The sequence below is a fragment of the Alosa sapidissima genome, chromosome 13 (assembly GCF_018492685.1).
Source record: "Alosa sapidissima isolate fAloSap1 chromosome 13, fAloSap1.pri, whole genome shotgun sequence".
In the NCBI taxonomy this organism is placed as follows: domain Eukaryota; kingdom Metazoa; phylum Chordata; class Actinopteri; order Clupeiformes; family Clupeidae; genus Alosa; species Alosa sapidissima.
In genome coordinates, this window is record NC_055969.1 from 3771828 (window position 1) to 3792975 (window position 21148).

The window sequence follows — 21148 nt, forward strand, 5'->3', positions numbered from 1 at the left end:
GCAGTCAGGACTACTCTTGCATTACAGTCATTTCCTGTGTATTAACCACATTGTGTATAAGCCACAGGACAGTGTTTTATACAAGTTAAAAAAAGTAAACCATATTAATACCATATTAACTGCCCCCGTGTATTAACCTCATCGCTGAAGAAATGTAGCAAAATCAATGTATAAACTTAGTTATGCCTATTAGTTGGGAAATGACGGTACTCCTTCCAGGGCTCTCCTAGAAAGAAATGGATGAGTCATGTCCAAACACTGTGTGCTGAATGTACTCTTATCTCATCTTTAATCATCCTATTTTATGTACGTTGCCTTCTTCTCATTATATTTCTATCTTTTCTTTGTTTTTATTATCTGTTCTTTTTGCTTGTGTTAATGTAAAGCGGATTGAATTGGATCTGTGTATGAAATGTGCTATACAAATAAACTTGCTGTGCCTTGTCTGTTGCTGTACTGTAGACCTAGATGCCCCCATAGATCTGCAGGTTGTGGGTCAGACAGACAGCACTGTGACCTTGGAGTGGACAAACAGCCAGGCTGATGTGAACAACTACCGGGTCAAATACAGCCCTGTGTCTGGAACAGCTCATGGAGAGGACCTTTTCCCTGAAGGGTCAGGAGATAAGACGGTGGTCACTATCACAGGTAAGGGATGACGGACAGGATAATTATGGTCTGTTGGGGTTTCTCTTTAAAAAGTCATATTCAAAATGAAGAGACCAATGCAAATTTGAATATGTCTGTAGGTTAACCGTAGGATGACATCAGAAAAAATGTGTGATGTGCAATTTTTTCCAGAGCTGAATATACAGTATATATTGTGCAAATATGTATGCATACGTGGATACAGGTATTCATATGTGTTAAAATAATTCATATTTTTGAGGCAAAATGTAAATTTACTTCAAATCTAAGTGAAAGAAAATGTGATTAATGTCTAGACTATTAGATTAAATACTGTTAAGTGTTTCACAAGAAAGCACTTCCTTTCTTCTGCCATGCACCAGGCCTGAAGCCAGGGACTGAGTATGGCATCGGCGTCAATGCTGTGAAGAATGAGAGGGAGAGCCTGCCAGCGACAGTCACCGCCATGACCGGTAGGAGCTCCCCGCCTTTAGCATGCAGCGCAGCGCAGCGCAGCACAACGCAGCACAGCGCAGCGCAGCGCAGCACAACGCAGCACAGCGCAGGGGCCTGTCCCCAGGTGCTGGCGTTCAGTGTGGGGGCAAAGGAGGCCCCACGCGACCCTATTTGGTGTCCTGACAGCCTGACACATAGTGCCGGCGCGGAGGTGTTGGAACAGAGCGAGTGCAACACGGCTATGAATGTTAACACCGGTGCTGCTCTTCAAACCCCGTACCTGTCATCCACAAATAACCTCAAACCCAACTGTCTGTGACAACTTGTCGCCCGCAATTTCTCACCGCTAATGTGCTTAGTCCTGCCATATGGTGTCTTGTGTGTTTTTTTCCTCCTTTCGCTCTTTCTCAATTCCACCTCCCACGCAGACCTGGACCCACCGAGGGACCTGGAGGTGACAGAGGCCACCGAGACGACCATGACTGTGGCGTGGAAGAGGCCGAGGGCCAAGATCGGCAATTACAGGCTGGCTGTGGAGTCTGCGGACGGCAGACGAGGTGAGGTGGAGGTGCCGGGTGATGCCACCACCCACACCCTCACCGGTCTCACCCCAGGCATGCGGTACACCGTCACCCTGGTGGCGGAGCGTGGGCGCAAGAGGAGCGAGCCTGTCAGTACATCTGCTTCCACAGGTGAGCCTATTTGTTCATACACCTTTAGACATTCCTGTGATACAAGGCCAACTGTATGTATTCGTTGTATAACTATGTTACCTATATCTGTGGACATGTTCCTTTAAAATGATATTTTGACTCTACAGGGTTAACATCAATGGATTGGGAAACATTTCATTGAAAAATGTCCATTCAGTTCACTATCAGTTGCTACCAGTCATTGGGATTTAACATATGGAATGCTACACTGATTCATTTTTTTTTGTAAACAAACATGGACACACATACATACACACTTGCACACACATCTTATAATGGCCTGGTTTAGAGCAAGTATTCACTAAGTCTTCCCTCCCTCGTGTTCATGTGTATATCTATGTGTATCTCTCTGTCTCTCTCCTGTAGCGTCGTTCACTTTCTATCTAGCCGAATCAGTTCCCGAGCTCTCAGCTCCGACAAGCGCCGACGACAATATCATTAGTTTTCTGCCAATAGACACTCCTGAACTGACCCAGGTCTCTGGGCAGGGGCCCGAGGATGAGACAGGCACCTTGACAGTCTCGGACGTCACGTCTGACGGATTCGATCTGTCTTGGGAATCGAAGGCAGACATTCTGTACGATAGCTACACAGTAGAGCTGGCAGATGTATCTGGATTGTGGGACAGCCGGGAGATCTATCTCGCAGGAGATGCAGCAGGCACTAGAATCCGTGGTCTAAACTTCTCCACGGAATATCAAGTAAGGCTTTATGGAGTAATCAATAGCCAAAGGTCCTCGCCGTTTGAAGCTGTTGCAGTAACAGGTATAAAATTCCGTTTTAAGCCCGCATGCCAGACAAGCACGACTTTTTACTTACTGGAAAGCGTTCCGAGAAATACTGTGACGTGTGTGGAGCTATGAAATTACAAAAGTGAGAGCAAGCCTTCCAACCCCTACAGACAGTGCATGCATACGTATGACCTTGCTCCCATACTGATTATGGTCGAGCGGTTAGCATGACTGAATCATCCGACAGTCCTAATCACTAAACACGCCTCATTTGAAAATTGTTGTTTTTCAAAAACATCACTCCCCTTCTCCATCGCATGCTTTCATCTCTATCTGCACAACAGAGAGTATTGCTTTCTGTGAAAGAGAGAGGAAAGGAAAAAGAAATGCAGTTAAACAATGGTTTATCCTTTTGATAACTATTAATGAGTAGGAATGCCTTTTCTGTTGTTGTACTGGCCATCCACACATATCCTGTTGCAGTCAACTCTTGGTATATCTAGTTTGAAGGCAATCAAGACTTACTTGTTTAAACCAAGAGCTGCCGACAAACAAAAAGGATTTGCTCAGAAGAAGCATTATTGCTTTCTACTGAGACTGAACTTTGACATTCAGCAGAATAAGATAACATTGTGAGTTTGGATTTCCTCCCTTGCTAAGCTGTCAGAAGCAAAGCAGTTACTCTCTGCCGAATCGTGCCAACAAAGCCATTTAGCTCACCTCACTGTTCCATGTCGACACCATTTTTGGGTAACACTTAACACCTTCAGGAGCCAATTCTGTAATTCTATCGTAAACATGGCATGCTACTAATCATAAGCTCTTTTGTCTGTTTATCGTGAGTGACGGGTTGCGTTCACCAGACCAGGCTCACCAGACATGCATAAATAAAATATGCAATGGCAGAAGAAATGTAAACTCCATTTCCCATGACAGATGTACTGCTGTTTAAAGTATTTCGCTGGTTTTGGTGCCATGCCACGATTACATTAAAATGACAGAGGTTCCACAAGGTGTTACTGTTCCAGTGTTAATGTTGTTCCTACTGTGTGCCATACCTGCACAGAGGAACAACCTCAGATTGCATGTTGGATTTTGGAACCCCACGACCCCTTGCATGTTAGTCCCATGAGAAGGAAGTGTGTTTGGCAGTGAATGGCTTCCCCATCCAGGTTGAAGTGTGCTGTGTACTTCTGCCCTGGCGGACTACGCAAACCCTTCAATAATTAATGGCTTTGCATGTAGCCATTAATGCCTTGGCAGCTGAGTGTGAATAATACCCCTGCATGTGTCAAGGCTACAGGAGTTCCCTGAAGTGACGAGTTCATATACAGTATCACGAGTCAGATATCATTTTCCGTTCAACTGGCCTAAATGTCTGGAATGTAACAGTAGCATGATAAAAATATCATGCTATTAAAAACAGCATGATAGCATAAAAATATCATGCTATTAAATCATGATATGGTTGAATTCCTAAGACAGTGAGAGGGTACAATTCTATAATTATCAGTCGCTATAATAGTCAGGGCTATCATAGACTCATACGCAACTGTTCGTAAGGATTTGAACCATGTTTCTAAGATTTTTCAGACATTTTTGAAGGCTAGAACAATGTTGCATGTGACCATCATGAAAGAAAGAGCCCTGCATGTTCCTTCATGAGCCATGTGCTCCAGACAGAACCCTTTTTTCTTGTGCTGTAAACTGCATTAGACTGAAGCTTGTTGAAATCAAATAACAAGTACCTACACCTATGACAGTAACGCACCTATGAGGATGTCACAGTATTTCTTCAGACACACATATTGGTCTAGCAGGCCTGTAGTGTTGTGTCTGGCCATGTGAGTCGATCAATAACACTCCTAACCAAGTCCTCTCTCCACAGGTTTATCTTCCCCTTCACATCTTATCTCTTTGTAGTTGTTGCTTTTAACAGTCTTCTGCTCTTAAACCTCTGAATGTACTTTTGTTTAGCACCCAAGTCTACCTCTCCAGATGTTGTTGCTTTGAGATTAAAAAGTGCTCCCACAAGCCAGTTGCCTCCAGAAACAGAAGTCACACCTACAGCTATTAGCGTGACCCCTCCTAGAACAGAGGCACCAATGACAGGCGCTGTGCCAACTGCAGGGGTCATGCCAACTGCAGGGGTCATGCCAACTGTAGGGGTTATGCCAACTGAGTGGGCAGTGCCAACTGAGGGGGCCTCGGGTGCTGGGCCAGAGGGTTCTGGTCTAGCCCTCCCAGGTGACCTCAGTGTCACGAACATGACACAGACCAGCCTGGCACTCACGTGGTCAGCCCCAGAGGCTGCGTTTGATAGCTTCCGAGTCGAGCTGGCTCCCTCGACACCGACGGCACTAAAACAGGTTACAGTGTTGCCCGGCAGTACCAGGAGTGCCCACATTGATGGTTTACTCCCTGGGATACAATATGAGGTTTCTGTGTATGGGATGGTGGAGGGAGAACAAACACAACCAGTCTCTGTTCTTGCTAACACAACAAAAGGTACATGGACATCAGATTCATACCTCTAAAACACAAGCTAGTTGTCATCTGCCATCTTCCTTTACTTGGCCCTAATGCTACTGCTTTGTCTATCTGCTTTTCTCCTTTCCTATAACCAATTAAATCTACCATGTTGAAATGGGGACAAAGTTCCCTTGCAGGTTTTTAGGGCTCCTGATCAGCTTCACTGTGGAAAAACAACAATTTCCTCGACTAGAGACAGGCACCATGTGGCCCCTCTTCCTTAACATGTTCTTTCAGCTGTTCAGTTTTGTTTGAAGTTCTGAAGTTTTTTTTTTTCTTTGCACAGTCAAAAAATGATGTGTGTATCCCCTTTGCAGAATAACAACTAACGTTGTCCGAGGAGAATTTCCCTTTTTCTTGAACTTCAAAGAACACTTATGTGTTATGTGTTCAAACATTTAGCACCCACCCCCTATGAGTATCATAAATATGAATGCTCTTTCTTCGATATTCCAACATCAAAATATTATTCCCAGCACTTTCATTTTTCATACTAAGCTTTCACTGACTCCTTCACTGACTATTTCTGTAATGGTGCAATATCAAAAGTCAACATAGTTTTTTCTGACTCCTGACTGACACAGACTGGTCTTTTTCTCCTGCCTTCCTTATCTCCACGATCATCACCATTGCCATCAAAACCACCATCATGTGCATGTCTGTGTGTAAAACTGTGTGTGTGTGTGTGTGTGTGTGTGTGTGTGTGTGTGTATGTGTGTGTGTGTGTGTGTGTGTGTGTGTGTGTGTGTGTGTGTGTGTGTATACTTGAGTGGATGTTAATTTGTATATGTGTATGTGTGTGTGTGTTTTGAGTCTGCCTAACCATCATAAACCTCCATCCTCTCTCTCCCAACACTGTGACTGACCCCGGCTGTGATGTGTTTGTCATTCAGAGGAGCGGAAGCCGCAGGTGGGCAACCTGACGGTGTCCGATGTGTCCTGGGACAGCTTTAACGTGTCCTGGACCGTCGAGGTGGGCGAGTTTGAGGGCTTTGTCATAGAGGTGGCCAACCTGGAGGGCGGCCCCCAGCGGCAGAACCTCACGCTGTCCGGCGACGCCCTCAGTCTGTTCATGTCCGGCCTGAGCCCCAGCTCCACCTATATGATCGCTCTCTATGGCCTTCACAAGGGCTACCTCCTGGGGCCTGTCTATACTGTCGCCAGCACAGGTATCGACCGCAGCAGAGGAGTGCGGCAGTCTCCTTTATTCATCATACTCTCTCTTCTCTTCTCTTCCCTCCTCTCTTTCTCTCTCTCTCTGACCCTTCATCTGTTCTTTTCCAGTTTTGGGGGAATCTGTGGTGTCAAGCGGGGAGCCCGTCTCTCCTCACTTCCTCTTTCACTTCTATCCCCCCCCCCCTCCACTAAAGCATCCACAGTCAATGCACGGAGCAAACCAGTAACCTGCGTGAACCGAAACACGGCCATTGTTATTGTATGGAAATGCTGGCAGTGACTGATAACCAACCATTTTCTAACCCAGCACACCTCATCTCACCCATACCCTCCAGCCACTGTGTCAGTTGGGCCTTTACAAGAGTGGGTTGTGTGTGGAGGGGCCTCAGCTCTCCACACTGCTGAATTCAGTCATCCCACCCTCTCCATCATCCGTCCCCACTCCATCCCATTACCCACGTGCATGGCCTCCATCTTCCTTATCACCTGCATTGTGGTGAGTTTGTGTATGATGTGCTGCAGTGATTGCAAAAAATTCATCAATACTCCATACAAATCCTCTGTCCACCCTGCGTTCGCGATCATTACTATCACCTACCTCCATCTCTCATGCTCATACATCATCATGTGTCATGGCATTTGTCCATTAACAGTCTGACCACATGCCTGTCGAGGTCGTGCCTCTGCTGTGTGTTGAAATTTATGACTTAATCAAAGGGTTTGTCATCACCTTGGCATTCAAGGCAAAACCAACTGAATATAGAGCATAAATTAACACCTTAGTCATGTGATGGTCATACAATTTCTACTGGAAATACCTGGTGGTTGCATTTATATTTTTTTTATTATATCTAAGGAAGAGATTTAGTGTACAAACACACGGATCACTGAAAATAGTTATTTCTCCCCTGGTATTTCTATGGTTATGAAACTGTTCCATCTTAAAGCACTGATTTGTTCCTGCGTGCATGCATCTAACATTCCTGAAATGCTTTGGCTTAGATTTTTAAACAACAGAGAACGTTACTCTTTTCACATTTGTCCCCTGTCGTACTAACACAAACCCATACAAGAACTGCATTCTTACATAATTATGTAAGTCCGGACAAAAATGTTTAATGGACATCCTTCATCATTTTTGTCTTCATTTGAAGTTGTAAAAGAAGTTGCTTATGTTTCCTTCCTTCGTTCTAACTTAATTATAATTGTCAGGCAGAGATGCCTGTCTCTTTTAAACATTTCTGATTGGTTCCAACAGCCAGATTGAGTTGATATATTTTTGTCACTGATTGAAGAACCAAGTAGTGTCTGAGAGACAATTTATCTCTGTCACAGTATCCATTTCAGTGACAGCTATTAAAATGTAGAGATGGATAACTTGAGATAAAAAGAACAAGTATACCTGACTGCAACTTCACGGTCATGTGAGTTTTTATTTAAAGACTCTTCAGTGAAGCATGGTGAGGACCCCTTCTCTTTTATGGGCGTAGAAATCTTGTCATCTCGTTGTTTCACCTATCTTGACACCTCAGTGACCTTCAGCCTTCTGTCTTCCTGGAGTATACGACTGAGGTCCATCTTTTTCTTCATTTCTTTCTGTCTGTTGCTTTGATTTCTGTTATGAATGTGCTCTTTGGATATAATAGTACCTTTTTATAGATTTCATGTTTGTCTCAAAACCAACACAGCCAATATTTACTTATAGGCCATATCAGCTTTAGATTTATTCAATCTTCTTCTATAGCAGCCTTCTATTTGCTTGCATTCCAAGTCTTTGATGTGGTGCCACATCAGAGGTTCTGCTAAATATAATATAGACCTAATGGATCACATTATAACAAAAGCTCAGCCCCAACTTCAGCGTTATAAAGGAAAACACAATGCTGATTGATCAGTGATCAATGATCAACCATGGCACATACTGTAGACTTTTATTTACTTTGTTTTGATATATCTCAATATCATATGCTAATACTGTAACATTTCAAAACTATGTACACCCAACACAGCATTTTGTGAGCATGTGTGCATTCCATACAATTTGGAAGGTGAGTAGCATAGTGTATTTTTTGAAAGCTTTTTGTCTTTAAGGAGATGCAATGTATTGTCAGAGAGCTTTTTGCTTTGAAGAAGTGTATACTGTTCCTCAGTGACTTAAAGATGCACAACCATACTGAAACTGAACTGAAATCCAATGATGGTTTCTCTCTGTAGTGAAAGCCCCCGTGGTTGGCAATCTGTATGTGTCTAATGTAACCCATAAAAGCTTCTCCGTGTCTTGGAATGGCACTGAGAGTGGATTTGAGGGTTTCATCCTGGAGGTCATTGATACCAGCTGGCAAAAGGAGCCAGTTGAACTAAACATTTCCCACAATACCATGTCACATGACATCACAGGGCTCGAGCCCAGCACTGATTATATTGCCTACCTCTATGGTGTTATGAAAGGAAGGAGAACTCACGCTATCAGTACTGTTGCAACCACAGGTATTTCCTCTTCTTTCTTCTACTTCATAATGTCTTGATATCATATGTGTATGGATGACCACATCAAATGTCAAATGGAAGTTGAAATTGTTTGTGTATGATAATGCTTGCTCATACATTTTCGCTTTAACTGTGGATGGTTTCTGGAGGAAAAAAAATAGAAAAAAACACAAAAGAGACATCGAGCAATAGCCAGAGAAAATAAACACTATCCTTTTCTCTTCTCTGTAGCCAAACCGCCCGACTTGTACGGGATTGTTGTTTCTAACATTACCTCAGACAGACTGTCCCTGTCATGGAGGACGGGAGAGAAAGCTTTTGATAATTTTATAGTTGAGGTCAGAGAGTCTGCTTTGCCCTCGCAGGCCATGGGCCGCACTGTGCCCGGTGGGGAACGCTCCACTGTTTTCACGGGCCTCAAAGGGAACACGCGCTATAACATCAAACTCTACGCCAACGTGGGCGGAAAGAACTCGCCGGCTCTGACCGCTGTAGCCCGAACAGGTACTGGACTGTACTGCACTGCATGCTGCTCTTATCACAGACCCATGTCAGTACTGCTTTTCTTCCTTGACTTTATTATCATGTTAAAGCATCCAAGGCAAACACTTTTAAGTTGCACTGCCTTTTGCTTTTATGTTTTGTGTATCTCACAATCCAATTCCCATTGGTCTCAAGACCAGTTCTTACTAGCTCATTAAGCCTGAGTAATTGAAGCTCTACACTTTCTTTTATTCAGAGCCTAAAGCCAAACTGGGCCGATTAACAGTATCAAAAATCACGCCGAGTAACTTCACTTTGGCCTGGAAAACGGTGGCGGGCCACTTCGATGGCTTTGTCATTCGTGTGAGCGACCGTGAAATGCTGCACGACCCGCTGGAGCTCACGCCTCCTGGCGACACACGTAAGCTTATCGTAAGCGGGCTGGTGGACTCCACGGCCTACGACATACAGATGTACGGCCTCTCGTACGGGCGCCGAACGCCACCAGTCTCGACGCGTACGCGCACAGGTACTATGTAACTTTTTCATGCTACTGACTCTTGAAATCTGAAAAGCGCCGTTAGATAGACATGCTTGGCCAAACAAGTTGAAACGAAAACCCTGCTCACCTACACTCACAGGACTGTAAGAATGGCATGAGCTGCTGCTGTGTCCTGTCAGTTAATGGCTTGGCTGGGAGGCAGCCAGTCCAAGTGATTTCTGAATACAATACTGCCCCCTCTGGCAGAGTAATGCAAGTGCAGAGTGATGTGGAAAGGCAGCATGGTGACTGCACTGGTGAAGCACTGGATGATTTTCTTAGACGAGGAGTTGAGTGGCGTGTGTGTCTGCCTGTTACGCTTATTACTTCCATACTAATGAATTGTGCCGAGATTCATTTCACTCACGGCTATGTATAACCTCAATATTTCAGCGCATATATTTTTGTACTTAGACACAGGCACACTGGAAACTTGCATGCCATGATGAGAGCATGTCTGCTGTTTAGTATGAGAACATGAGATAGTCCCTCACTGCTCTCCGCCATATGGACCCTATCCACCATATGGCAAGTCTCCACAAAGTGCCATTTTTAACATCAACTCACTTTCAGTCTCCAGAGCTTTAAGCATCTCTAATACACAGCTGTAAATTAAGATGGAATGAGGTCTGAATGTGCTGGTCATGTTGGAAGAATCTTGTTAGCTACCTGTAATTGCTACCTTTAACTGCTTCCATGTGTTGAAGCGTTGCATGATGTGTGCACATTTAATTCTGTGTGGCATGTTTACGATTTCATCAGTGCAAACCATTATGGCTGTCTTTTTTTTTTTTTAAGCCTGAGGTCTTGGTCTGAGATCTCAAATTTATGCTTTGCACAAGACCTCCTGAATTGAGGTATCTAGATGTCTGCAAAGGTTTCGCTTTACAGACTGGCTACTTGTGCATGATAATGTTTCTCGTGGATTCATCTAAAGATATTTATTATGTGGCAGATAATGTTTTTAACCTCAGTTAAATATTGTAGGAACGGATTTATACCTTATTGCTTAGCACCCAGAAAGAGGATTAATTTGTGCTTGATAATTGCATAATTAGCAGGCATCTGATACTGAACCAAAGGTTGGTACCCAGTTCAACATCTTAATTTTCTGTGTTCTGCAGTGCCAATTTAAGCAATTGAGGTCAATGAACACAATTCCAACACATTCATTACAGCTTTGTGTCTCAGTATATCTAGTTCAGGTCTGTACAGCAGATTAAATCCAGTGCTTGAGTAAATATTATTTATCATCGTCAAAAGACTTTATTTTGCAATCACTGCACACCTCTAGTCTTACTTGACTCTCACCATCTATTGGCTCCAGCCCTACCCAGCACTCCAACCCCCCTGTTCTCCCTCTGTCTCTACACAAAACAAAACACCCATCTGTGCCCATCTCCTCAGCCTCATTGCCCAAAGTGGAAAACCTAACCGTGTCAGACATTACCCCGTACGGTTTCCGACTGTCCTGGGCCGCCCGTGACGGGGACCGGTCGGCCGGCAAGCGCTTCAGCCACTTTCAGGTAGAGGTGTCCGACTCCGGGCGACTCCTGGAGGCGCAGGAGTTCTCGGTGCCGGGCAACCAGACCTCGCTGGACATCTGGGGCCTGATCACTGGTATAGGCTATGAGGTCAGGCTGACCGGAGTGTCGGCGTCTGGGCTGCGCTCTCGGCCGCTGACCGCAGTGGCTGTGACAGGTATCGCCATCTACCTCACTACGCCTCAAGCCGAGCACTCTCCACACGCCACACACATCATCACAGCATGGGCTTCTCCACTACAGCTGGTTTGGGCCAATAACACTACAGCAGCCACAATCCAAAACAAAAGACAATGTAATTACCACAGATTCAAGGTCAAATTCAGATTAGTTATTCATTTAGCTGTGTGTCAAGTCAACTTAGCATAGGCCTAAATACACATAAAGCCCACCAGCTATTAGGTCTTGTCTCTGACTGACACTTGATACCTCTGCACATGCCATTTGTACTATGCTTTAGTGGAGAAGCTCAGTACATCCCAAACATCTCACTCCCACTCCTTCTCAGTGACAGCTCTCAGACTCTGTCCCAGCAATAACACATTTTTATCTCCTGTATCTTGTCTTTTGCTTCGCTTTGTTACAGGGGACAAAGGATGGATTTTCTGTCACCCACTCTATCCCTTTTGAAATATGAGCATGCACATTTGTGTTGCCATATTTAAACTGTGTTTTCCCTCAGAAGTCTATAGAGTGACAGCTTAATCTGTCAGTGTAACACAGCGCTGTTGTCCCTCCTTGCTGTGGTACACTTCCTATACCAGTGATAGAAACTGCGGGAACAGACACTGAAAGCTCTGCTCTTGTGAGTTTCAGTCTCTACTACGCCTTGGTGTGCTAGCACTGCTATTGTGCATAATACAAAAGCTAACTAATGTTTGTATGGTAGGCTACTTTGCTACGTCCTATGGACTTGCAGGTACAAATCATTATCATGCAGTGTCAAATTCTGCTTGAATAATTATATAAATGATCATCTGGGAAACACAGTTTCAGGCATAAGAACAAAGCATGTTTGGTATTGCTAATTGATTATAGCTGGAGGGTCAAACATACAGAGGGCTGTGTTCAAGCTGGTTTGTTCTCTGCTGCTGTTGTTATTACATTTGACAGAGCAGATGATATATAAGTATATTATTGTGCTAGCCATGTGGAACAAGCCCCAGAATTAACAAGGAAACCTTTAAAAAAGTATCAATATGCAGAATAACTAAGCTAGCGTGGCCCTCTTGGAGATGTTTGACACCTTAGCATGACATCAATATTTGTTTGTGACCACTGATTGTAGGCCTACTTTAGCTGCCCTGATGGAGGCATGCATTTATCTGTTGCCAAATTTCAGGAAGTGCCATTCTGACCAAGCTGCATTAATCAGTAGGCTTGGAAGCTTTTAAGAAAGACCCTGGCAAGCACAGAGGTTGTTGTATTATCCCTCTCTCCATTTTGGTGGATGTGTGACTAACTGAACTGTACCGGGCCTACGTATACTAACTTTTCAAAGCATGGTGGACTGGTGAAGTCTGGTCTGGGATGACATACTGTAGCTGACTCACCTGATTATAATCATCTATTTCCTCTCCAATGTCATTACAATGTCTCAATGTCACCTTTTAAATTGGTTTTTGAAATGGGAGAGTGGAAGAAGGAGGGGAAAAAAAGATTATTCCTTTCTCAACCAGAGGCCGAGCCAGAGATTGAGCACCTCTTTGTGTCCGACATCACCCCCGAGAGTTTCCGGATTGCCTGGACCGCTGAGGACGGCGTCTTCGATCGATTCGTGATCAAAGTTAGGGATGCCAAAAAGCTTGCTCACCCGCAAGAGTTTAATGTCGCTGGTGACGAGAGGACCAAAGTCATGACTGATCTAATGGGGGGCACTGAGTATGAGATTGAACTGTACGGCGTCACTCTGGAACACCGATCCCAGCCTTTAACCGCTGTTGCCAGAACAGGTACAGTTGGACGCTGTGCATTTGATGGAAGGTGCTGGGTAGCCATTGTGTCTTGTTCAGTGTGGTATGTGTATCTCTGTTAATACAAATTACACTGTTTGTCATTAATGAACTGATATGCCAAGTCCGCCTCTGCCGTTCTTCGTCACCAATGGACCCATGTTTCAGATGCCCTGAAATGTATCTGCTTGAGATACAGTTTCAAACCCACCGACTGACTACCATTTGCATGAACCTTTCCATCCTGATACAGGACATTAGGGAAAGAAGCCACAAGGGCTTTGTGGTTGTTCTCATATCTTACTCTGGCGTTTACCGGTGTGGTTTTTGAAACTAATACAGCCATGTTCTGTCCCTCACCCACAGGAAACACAGCCATTTATAATGCCTTGCTGTGGTTGGCATGTTTTGTGTGATGGTTGAGTCTGTTCGTCTCTATGTGCTCTCACAACTGCTTCCAAAGAACCCTTCCTTCAAGGGTGTGTTGTTCTCAGGTTAATGTGTCTTGAATGGTTTTACATTTCGACACAGGCATGTTAAATCTGTGGTATGGGACCGGTCTGAACTCTTCTATCTTTGCTTGTGAAGTGAACTATATTAGGTCTGTGGTTGCCTAACTCTTTCTTCCTGTGAATATCATCTAAAAGGAAACAGCTTTATGGGATGGTGCTCACCAAACACTTGAGGTCTTCATGTTTTCCTCCAAGGCCATATTGCTGCCTGTTTTTTTTCTCTGTCTCTCTTTCAGGAAGATATGGATCTCTATTTTAATGACAGGGAGTTGGGTGATTACTTCCTTCATGTTGCTTTGGGGGATTGTGTCCAGTGATGCCAAATGACTTGCAATTATCCAATAATGATGATTATCCACCTTTTCTCTTCTCTCCACCATGTGATTCCGCTCTGTATCAGGCCTCGGCGCTCCCCGGGGCATCAGCTTCTCCGATATCACCGCAACGTCTTCTATGGTCCACTGGACCGTTCCCCGTGCCAATGTGGACTCATACCGTGTGACATTTGTGCCCCTTCAGGGAGGTGAGTGCAAAGGTCAAGAGGACATCATTCCCTCCCTGGTGGGCATTCCGCCACATTGACGTTTGTGTACTGTGTGATTAAACCATTTTTTCCCATTTTTTTTCTATTGCACCTTCTGGCGATGAGGCAACATTTTTATCTGTGCTGTGTCTGTTCTCAAGGGAATTGGTGTATATTATGTCGGTTTTTTCCTGGTTCACAGGCAATCCCGAGACGGCGACGATTGACGGGACTCAGTCAGAAACTCTGCTTCCCAATCTAATTCCTGGGGAGACTTATCAAGTGACTGTGGTTGCTGTCAAGGGCTTGGAGGAGAGCGACCCTATCACTGACACAATGACTACAGGTATGACAGACATGTTATAAAAACAGAGAATCTGATCATCATTATTTCATTTTAGACCAACAATTTGAAAGGGTTTCAGTTGTCACCTCTGTGTCTGTTTAAATGCATAAAAACCTCTTCAACTATAAGAAAAGACTCATAACTTAAGACCACTAGCTCCCAATTTCAGGCCATTTTTGCGGTGTTTGCCTCGTATTGCAGTGGAGGTTGTGGGTTTTGCATCAGCTGACCACTTTTGTGCGTTGCAGCCCTGGATATGCCACGCAGTCTGACCGCGGTCAACATCACTGACACCGAGGCTTTGTTGCTATGGCAGCCTGCCATTGCCACCGTGGACGGCTATGTCATCACATACACCGCAGATACAGGTGCCTGATTCCATTAAAAAAAAACTCAGTGAGGTTTTAGTTTGTAAATACATATTTTATTCAAGTTGAAGAAATGTACCATTATATTTTCCTCCATGATGTAATTTTTAGTAGTAATAAATTAGTTATAATGAGGAAGCCAAAACATGATTTTAGCTAATAAGAACAGCATATTTTACCACTACTTTTATTATTTGTGATATATCCTGGTATATGATGTATAATGAGGAATTTAAACATGATTTCATCCAGTCTGAATGGTAGATTTCACTATTTTTTACTATGGCTCCTTAAAAACAATTGATTAGTTATGTCATAATTAATCTGATTCTCTCGTCTCAAATGTTTTCTGCTGGTCTCCTGGCTGCAGGGTCCCCAGTGATTGAGCAAGTGTCTGGGAACATTGTGGAGTTTGAGATGAACTCCCTGAGTCCCAACACCCAGTACACTGTTAGCGTCTACGCCACCAAAGATGCGCTGAAGAGCCAGGCCATTACCACAGACTTCACCACAGGTTGGTGCCTTGTTCTCATTCCAGCAGCACATCTGTCTCTGTTTAGCTGAAGTACGATAGTTTGAGAAATTGCACTGAATAGACACTACCAAAACTGTAGATTAAGTCAAAGAATTTGCCACACTCAGCCTTACAATGCATGCCTAAATCATATTTTGGTATCAGATGTAGTTTTTTTCAATTGGGTTTGTGCTTAATCAGATAGATGAATTGGACAAATGTCGTGACATGCAGTTTAATTGCTTTCTGGGAATTACATCCTCAGACATCCCAACCTGCAAAAAGCCATTTCAGGGAGGTCCCCCCCCCCCAAAAAACAAAAAGAAAACAAAGAAAATGAATACATAAATATAAAACTTACTTTAGCTTCTTAGATACTGAAATAGTGATGAATAGCCTATGTTTGTTAATGGTCTCTACTCAGCACACCAAATAAGGAAGGCCTATAGTTAGAAATTGTGATAATAAAATATGTAGATTTTGGTAGTTTGGTCTTTATGTAGCCTTGGCAAATAGCCATCTAGTAGGCTAGTCCTGAATAAGATGCACATGAAATGACACTTGTTAAACTCACCTCAACATGTCTTTTGCCATCATTTAACCCGCCATGGGCAATGCTAAAGTCACTGTTACAAACAGCATGCAAGACTATCGTTATTTTGAACTCATATGAGACAAGGGTACACTTTCGTGTAGTCTGATGTGAAATGAGTCTTAAATGTTCCTTTTTGGGGGGCACTCTGCCTCTGCCATTAACTGAACTGAAACAGGCCAATCAGGATTCTCTCTGTCTTGAACAGGCACGCACGCACTAGGCCTACCTCTCTCTCTCTCTCTCTCCATCCCCGTCGTGTGCGCGCTACACTCAGATGCACTCACGATTTGACGTTTCGGTCTCGTGTGCGCGCTCTTGCTCGCTCGCTCTAGATTCCGGGAGATTTTATCTAATTTGCGGCCATCAGTGAGCCATTATCAATATGCGGGAGACTCCCGGAACTTCCGGGAGACTTGGGATGTCTGCATCCTTGACCTTGACATGACTTGATCACGCACATGCTTGTCAACATTAATGTGCTAAATTGGTCTGGACTGGAGGTTGTATAAAGTGTGGTTTAGTAGTGCTTAAAGTCAAATTCAATTTTACAGCAAGCTTTACGAGACTGCCGGAGCCAACAGTTAATAAATAACAGGATTCAGTAGGAAGGTTATTTGGACTGATGAGAGGTCACAGGAGAAGTGTATTTATAATTTGTTTAGAGCTAAAAGCCAGCCACTGTAATGCCAACCAATTATGTGGATTCCTGTGACTGGCAAAACACAGCCACATCTGTTCCAGTGTCCCACGATGTTCTTAAGACAGGGAACCACCAGTGTTAACATGGGTTCTCAAGACAGGGAACCTCTGCTGTTGACTTACCCTTTGTTTATGTGTTTTGGTAAACCATTTCAGAGCTCGATGCTCCACGGGATTTGGTGGCCACTAACATCCTGACGGACACTGCACTGCTCACCTGGGTCCCCCCTCGCGGCGCCATCAGCGGCTACATCCTGACCTTCATGGCGTCCGACGGCACAATCAGGGTGAGCTTGAGTTCTGTGAGCTTCTCCATTCTGTCGGGCATATTAAAAAATAAATCATGCTGAATTGCTGTCTTTGAAAAGTAGATGATGCTTAGCCGGTGCTATGAAATATCCAAGCTATGATTCATATTTAATACGCTCTCGATAAGTGCAATGCAACAGTGGAATTAATAATTCATGTTTCCACAGCTTGGCCTAGAAGGTTACATGCAATCCAGCTGATTAAGAAGGAGATGATTAGTTTGACCTTGTGTATGCATGCACGAGCATGCATGTGTACAGTATGTGTGCATCCTCTCATGTAGTTTTATGTGTGTCTGTGTGTGTGTGTGTGTGTGTGTGTTTGTGTGTGTGTGGGGGGGGGGGGTCCTTTGGGGGGACCTGCTTGCTTGTGTGTGTGAATATGTGTTTGTGTGTGTAACTGTTTCTGTCTGTGTGTATTCATGAATGTATTTGTGTGTGTGTGTGTGTGTGTGTGTGTGTATGTTTCTGTTTGTGTATGCAGGAAGTAGTCCTCGATGCCTCTGAAACCTCCTACAGTGCAACTGACTTGAGCAGCTCCATGGAGTATGTGGTCCGGCTGCAGGCTGTCGCTGGCGCCAAGAGCAGCCGTCACATCACCACCACATTCACCACAGGTGTGTGCTCACCGGTGACCCGGCAACCAACCCCTGCTTAAAACTGCCAGTGTTGCCGATTTGTGGGTTCTCTTTCACATCTGTTTGTGCCTCTGTTATTTATACTTCTCAGTGATTGATTTTTCTGGTTCCATTAGTTTTGAAGCATTCAGGACTGCTTTTTCATGTGTTTTTAAATATCAGCATTTCTTTAAATGGAGGATTTTTGTTTTAAGGTGTCTTATAAGATGTGACAAGACTCTGAATATATCTTTGTGTGTCTGTGTGTGCCCGTGTGTGTGTGTGCCCATGTATGTGTGTGTTTGTGAATGCCTCTGTTCGTGCGTGTGTGTGTGTGTGTGTGTGTGTGTGTGTGTGTGTGTGTGTGTGTGTGTGGACATACATGTAGCTGGAGTCCTTTACAGGTTTCCCAAGGACTGCTCACAGGCACTACTGAATGGGGAGAGTGAATCTGGCCTGTACACCATCTATGTGGGAGGAAATGAGAACCAGCCTATGCAGGTGTACTGCGACATGTCCACCGATGGCGGTGGATGGGTGGTGAGTACATGGCATGGTTTCACTAAGAGTCACTTTTCTATGAACTGTGCATTTTCACATTCTGTCTCGACCGCTTCTTCCAAAAAGCAATACATTGTGTCTTCAAGGCAAGAGAAAAATCAATTTAGCAAGAGTTACGTGCGTGGGCAAGAAACAATGATGAAACAAAATGAAATTACTCGGTCATAGTCCTTATGATGTTTAGTCCTTATTTAAATAAACCCGAGCCCAAGGATTGTAATTACAATGAAGTCGTTATCTTGTGAGACCAAAGGCTCTGTCCTCAGACTTGCCTATTTTCCCACCAGGTATTCCTCAGACGTCAGAACGGGAAAACTGAGTTCTTCAGGAATTGGAGGAACTACACAAATGGCTTCGGGGACATGATGGATGAATTCTGGCTCGGTGGGTCTACGTTTGACAGAAATAGAGAAATCTTCACAAATACAGTTCGTGCTTGACTCAAGTACAATATTTATTGTAACACTTGAGCAGTATGCTATTCAATTTTATTCTCTTTTATTTATATACCATCAAAATGTAAGAATACATATCATGTACTATTGTATTGTTTTTCCTATACGTAAATAGCCTAGCACACAAAATACTCCATTTAAGTAGTTAAGAGCAATCTTATTGCAATCATGTCTAAATCATGACTAAAGCAGTTTGATTTGTGTTTATTATATCTGTCTCAGATCTTCTGATCCACTTTCTTCCACATGTAAATATCCTTCTTTTCTCTGCTCCTGTCAGGTCTGTCCAACATGCACAAGCTCACCACGTCTGGTCCGTATGAGCTGCGGGTGGACCTGAGAGATGGCACTGAGTCTGTATATGCTTACTACGACAGCATCGTTGTTGGAGAACCACGAGGCCGCTACAAGATCCAGATCGGTTCCTACAGTGGCACAGCTGGTGAGCCTTGACAGTTTGCATAGCTTCTGGAATACTCCAAATACTACAAATGATTTACTGGTTTAAGGAAAATACAGTTTAAGGAAATTGCTTGGCTCAGCATAGTCTACAACAGGTGCTTGGCTCAGCATAGTCTACAACATGGTGCTGGTACATCTTACCTTCAGTTGACATAATTTATAGCCAACAGAATTTGCTCAGAATTTGTCCAGGCTTTTGTTTTGTAATATTCAGACTATTTGGTAAGATTTCACCTGCAGAAAATCTGGATATAACTTACATTCTTATATTCTTGTACTTATTTACATTACATGTTTCAGAGATAGATTTTATGCCTTGTGCTCATAAGTCATGACAAAAGAAGCAACCCCTTGTTGTGTTATAGCACCACCCAATGGCAATATCAAAACACACAAGTTAGAGACCAAGTTAGAGGTCACACGCTAGGAGAGATTCCTGATGTTAAGATTCTGCTTAACCATTTCTGTACATTTCAGGTGACTCTATGACCTACCACCAGAACAGACCCTTCTCCACGTACGACAATGACAATGACGTTGCCGTCACCAACTGTGCCCTTTCGTACAAGGGTGCCTTCTGGTACAAGAACTGCCACCGAGTCAACCTCATGGGAAGATATGGAGACAACAGCCACAGCAAGGTGAGTCATGAGAAATGTTAACGTTAAAGTAGCTAACTCTTTCTACACTATTTACCATTTTGTATAGTTATGAATATTTACAAAAGTCGTATTTGACATTTTTGTGTGTATTTCGCTGTGGCACTCACAAGTGTCAAGTCGTATATGGAAACGTAAAATGTCATGTTTCTGTTTCCTCTTTTCATCTCAGGGCATCAATTGGTTCCATTGGAAGGGCCACGAGCATTCTGTCCCCTTCGCAGAGATGAAGATCAGGCCAATCAACTTTGGCAACTTAGAAGGCCGGAGGAAAAGATCGTAAAGCTCACTCTGTCAAAAAACAACCCCCCCTTCTTCCTCAATCCCGGCCAGCCGGTCGCCAGATCAGCCTAGCTGGCCAAATAGCAGATACCAAGGCCCCAATTCCCCATCAAAAACCGGCCTAAGTCACTACGGTATAGTCCTGATACACTCTATGGTGATCGGACAAAATGGGGCTATTTTTCTATACTGAAAATGTCATTGTGCACAAAAAAGGTGGAGGGTTAACTATAGCGTAAGCCAAGACTGGGCTGGCGCCTCCCTTTCTGAATATTTGGGTTTACCCTGTTTCATCTCTGACAGATTTGTTTTTAATGTGTTTGTTTTCATAAAGAATTCCTTCCCATGGAATTGTTGCTGGTGCTTTTGACTTATTTTTTTGTGAGGTCAATAGATCTTATTGGTCAGATCCCATTAGAATCCTTTTGAGTTTTTGGTTGTTTTATGTGTACTTGTTTGTAAAATTAAATTTTTTGTCTTTAAAAAGGTGGATAAGTTTTGTCACATTTTTTCTTTTATTGAAGAGCTTTTAAAATATGTATGATTGTCAATGAATGTACAGGGCATAGTGGCTAAAGATATTAAAAGCCCCTTATGTTTAAGTGTGACCACTACATCATAAAACGATTGAATAAGCAATTTCAACAATCAGAAAGAGAGAGAGAGAAGTCAAGGTCAATAAATATCTGTTGTACAGGGATAGCATTTGTGAGTCTTTTTCTGTATGTGAAGAATGTTTCTTTACTAAGAAAACAAAAAAATGTTTCTAAATTGATAGATTTTGTAGTCTTTTAAATTACAGAAACAAACTTTCTTTAACAAAGTGCCATGAACTGAATATTAATAAAGCAGTTGCAATAACAGACCACCAAAATGTCCATGGCAGACACCACTGATTTTCAAAAAGCCTGTAGAGTGTTTGCTTGTGTTTTCTATAAAATGGAGAGAGAAAAATGTGTATCCATTATTGCAATAAAATACTTTCTTAAAAATGTTCTTTACTTG

General features: G+C 43.4%; 1 protein-coding gene across 1 annotated transcript in view; it reads left to right on the top strand.

The window, feature by feature from the left end:
* Window positions 1-21135, top strand: part of zmp:0000000846 (tenascin) — a 62809-nt gene extending 41674 nt beyond the window's left edge. The window contains exons 11-32 of the mRNA XM_042058514.1: window positions 463-648; window positions 1011-1100; window positions 1512-1775; window positions 2163-2561; window positions 4505-5035; window positions 5953-6228; window positions 8450-8722; window positions 8954-9226; window positions 9462-9734; window positions 11154-11447; window positions 12970-13242; window positions 14155-14277; window positions 14480-14623; window positions 14872-14991; window positions 15362-15505; window positions 16956-17086; window positions 17592-17724; window positions 18113-18264; window positions 18573-18669; window positions 19021-19182; window positions 19680-19843; window positions 20034-21135. Of these exons, the coding sequence (XP_041914448.1) occupies window positions 463-648; window positions 1011-1100; window positions 1512-1775; window positions 2163-2561; window positions 4505-5035; window positions 5953-6228; window positions 8450-8722; window positions 8954-9226; window positions 9462-9734; window positions 11154-11447; window positions 12970-13242; window positions 14155-14277; window positions 14480-14623; window positions 14872-14991; window positions 15362-15505; window positions 16956-17086; window positions 17592-17724; window positions 18113-18264; window positions 18573-18669; window positions 19021-19182; window positions 19680-19843; window positions 20034-20144 (4613 nt within the window). The 3' untranslated portion in view covers window positions 20145-21135. The remainder of the gene's footprint in view (window positions 1-462; window positions 649-1010; window positions 1101-1511; window positions 1776-2162; window positions 2562-4504; window positions 5036-5952; window positions 6229-8449; window positions 8723-8953; window positions 9227-9461; window positions 9735-11153; window positions 11448-12969; window positions 13243-14154; window positions 14278-14479; window positions 14624-14871; window positions 14992-15361; window positions 15506-16955; window positions 17087-17591; window positions 17725-18112; window positions 18265-18572; window positions 18670-19020; window positions 19183-19679; window positions 19844-20033) is intronic.
* The last annotated feature ends 13 nt before the right edge of the window (window positions 21136-21148 follow it).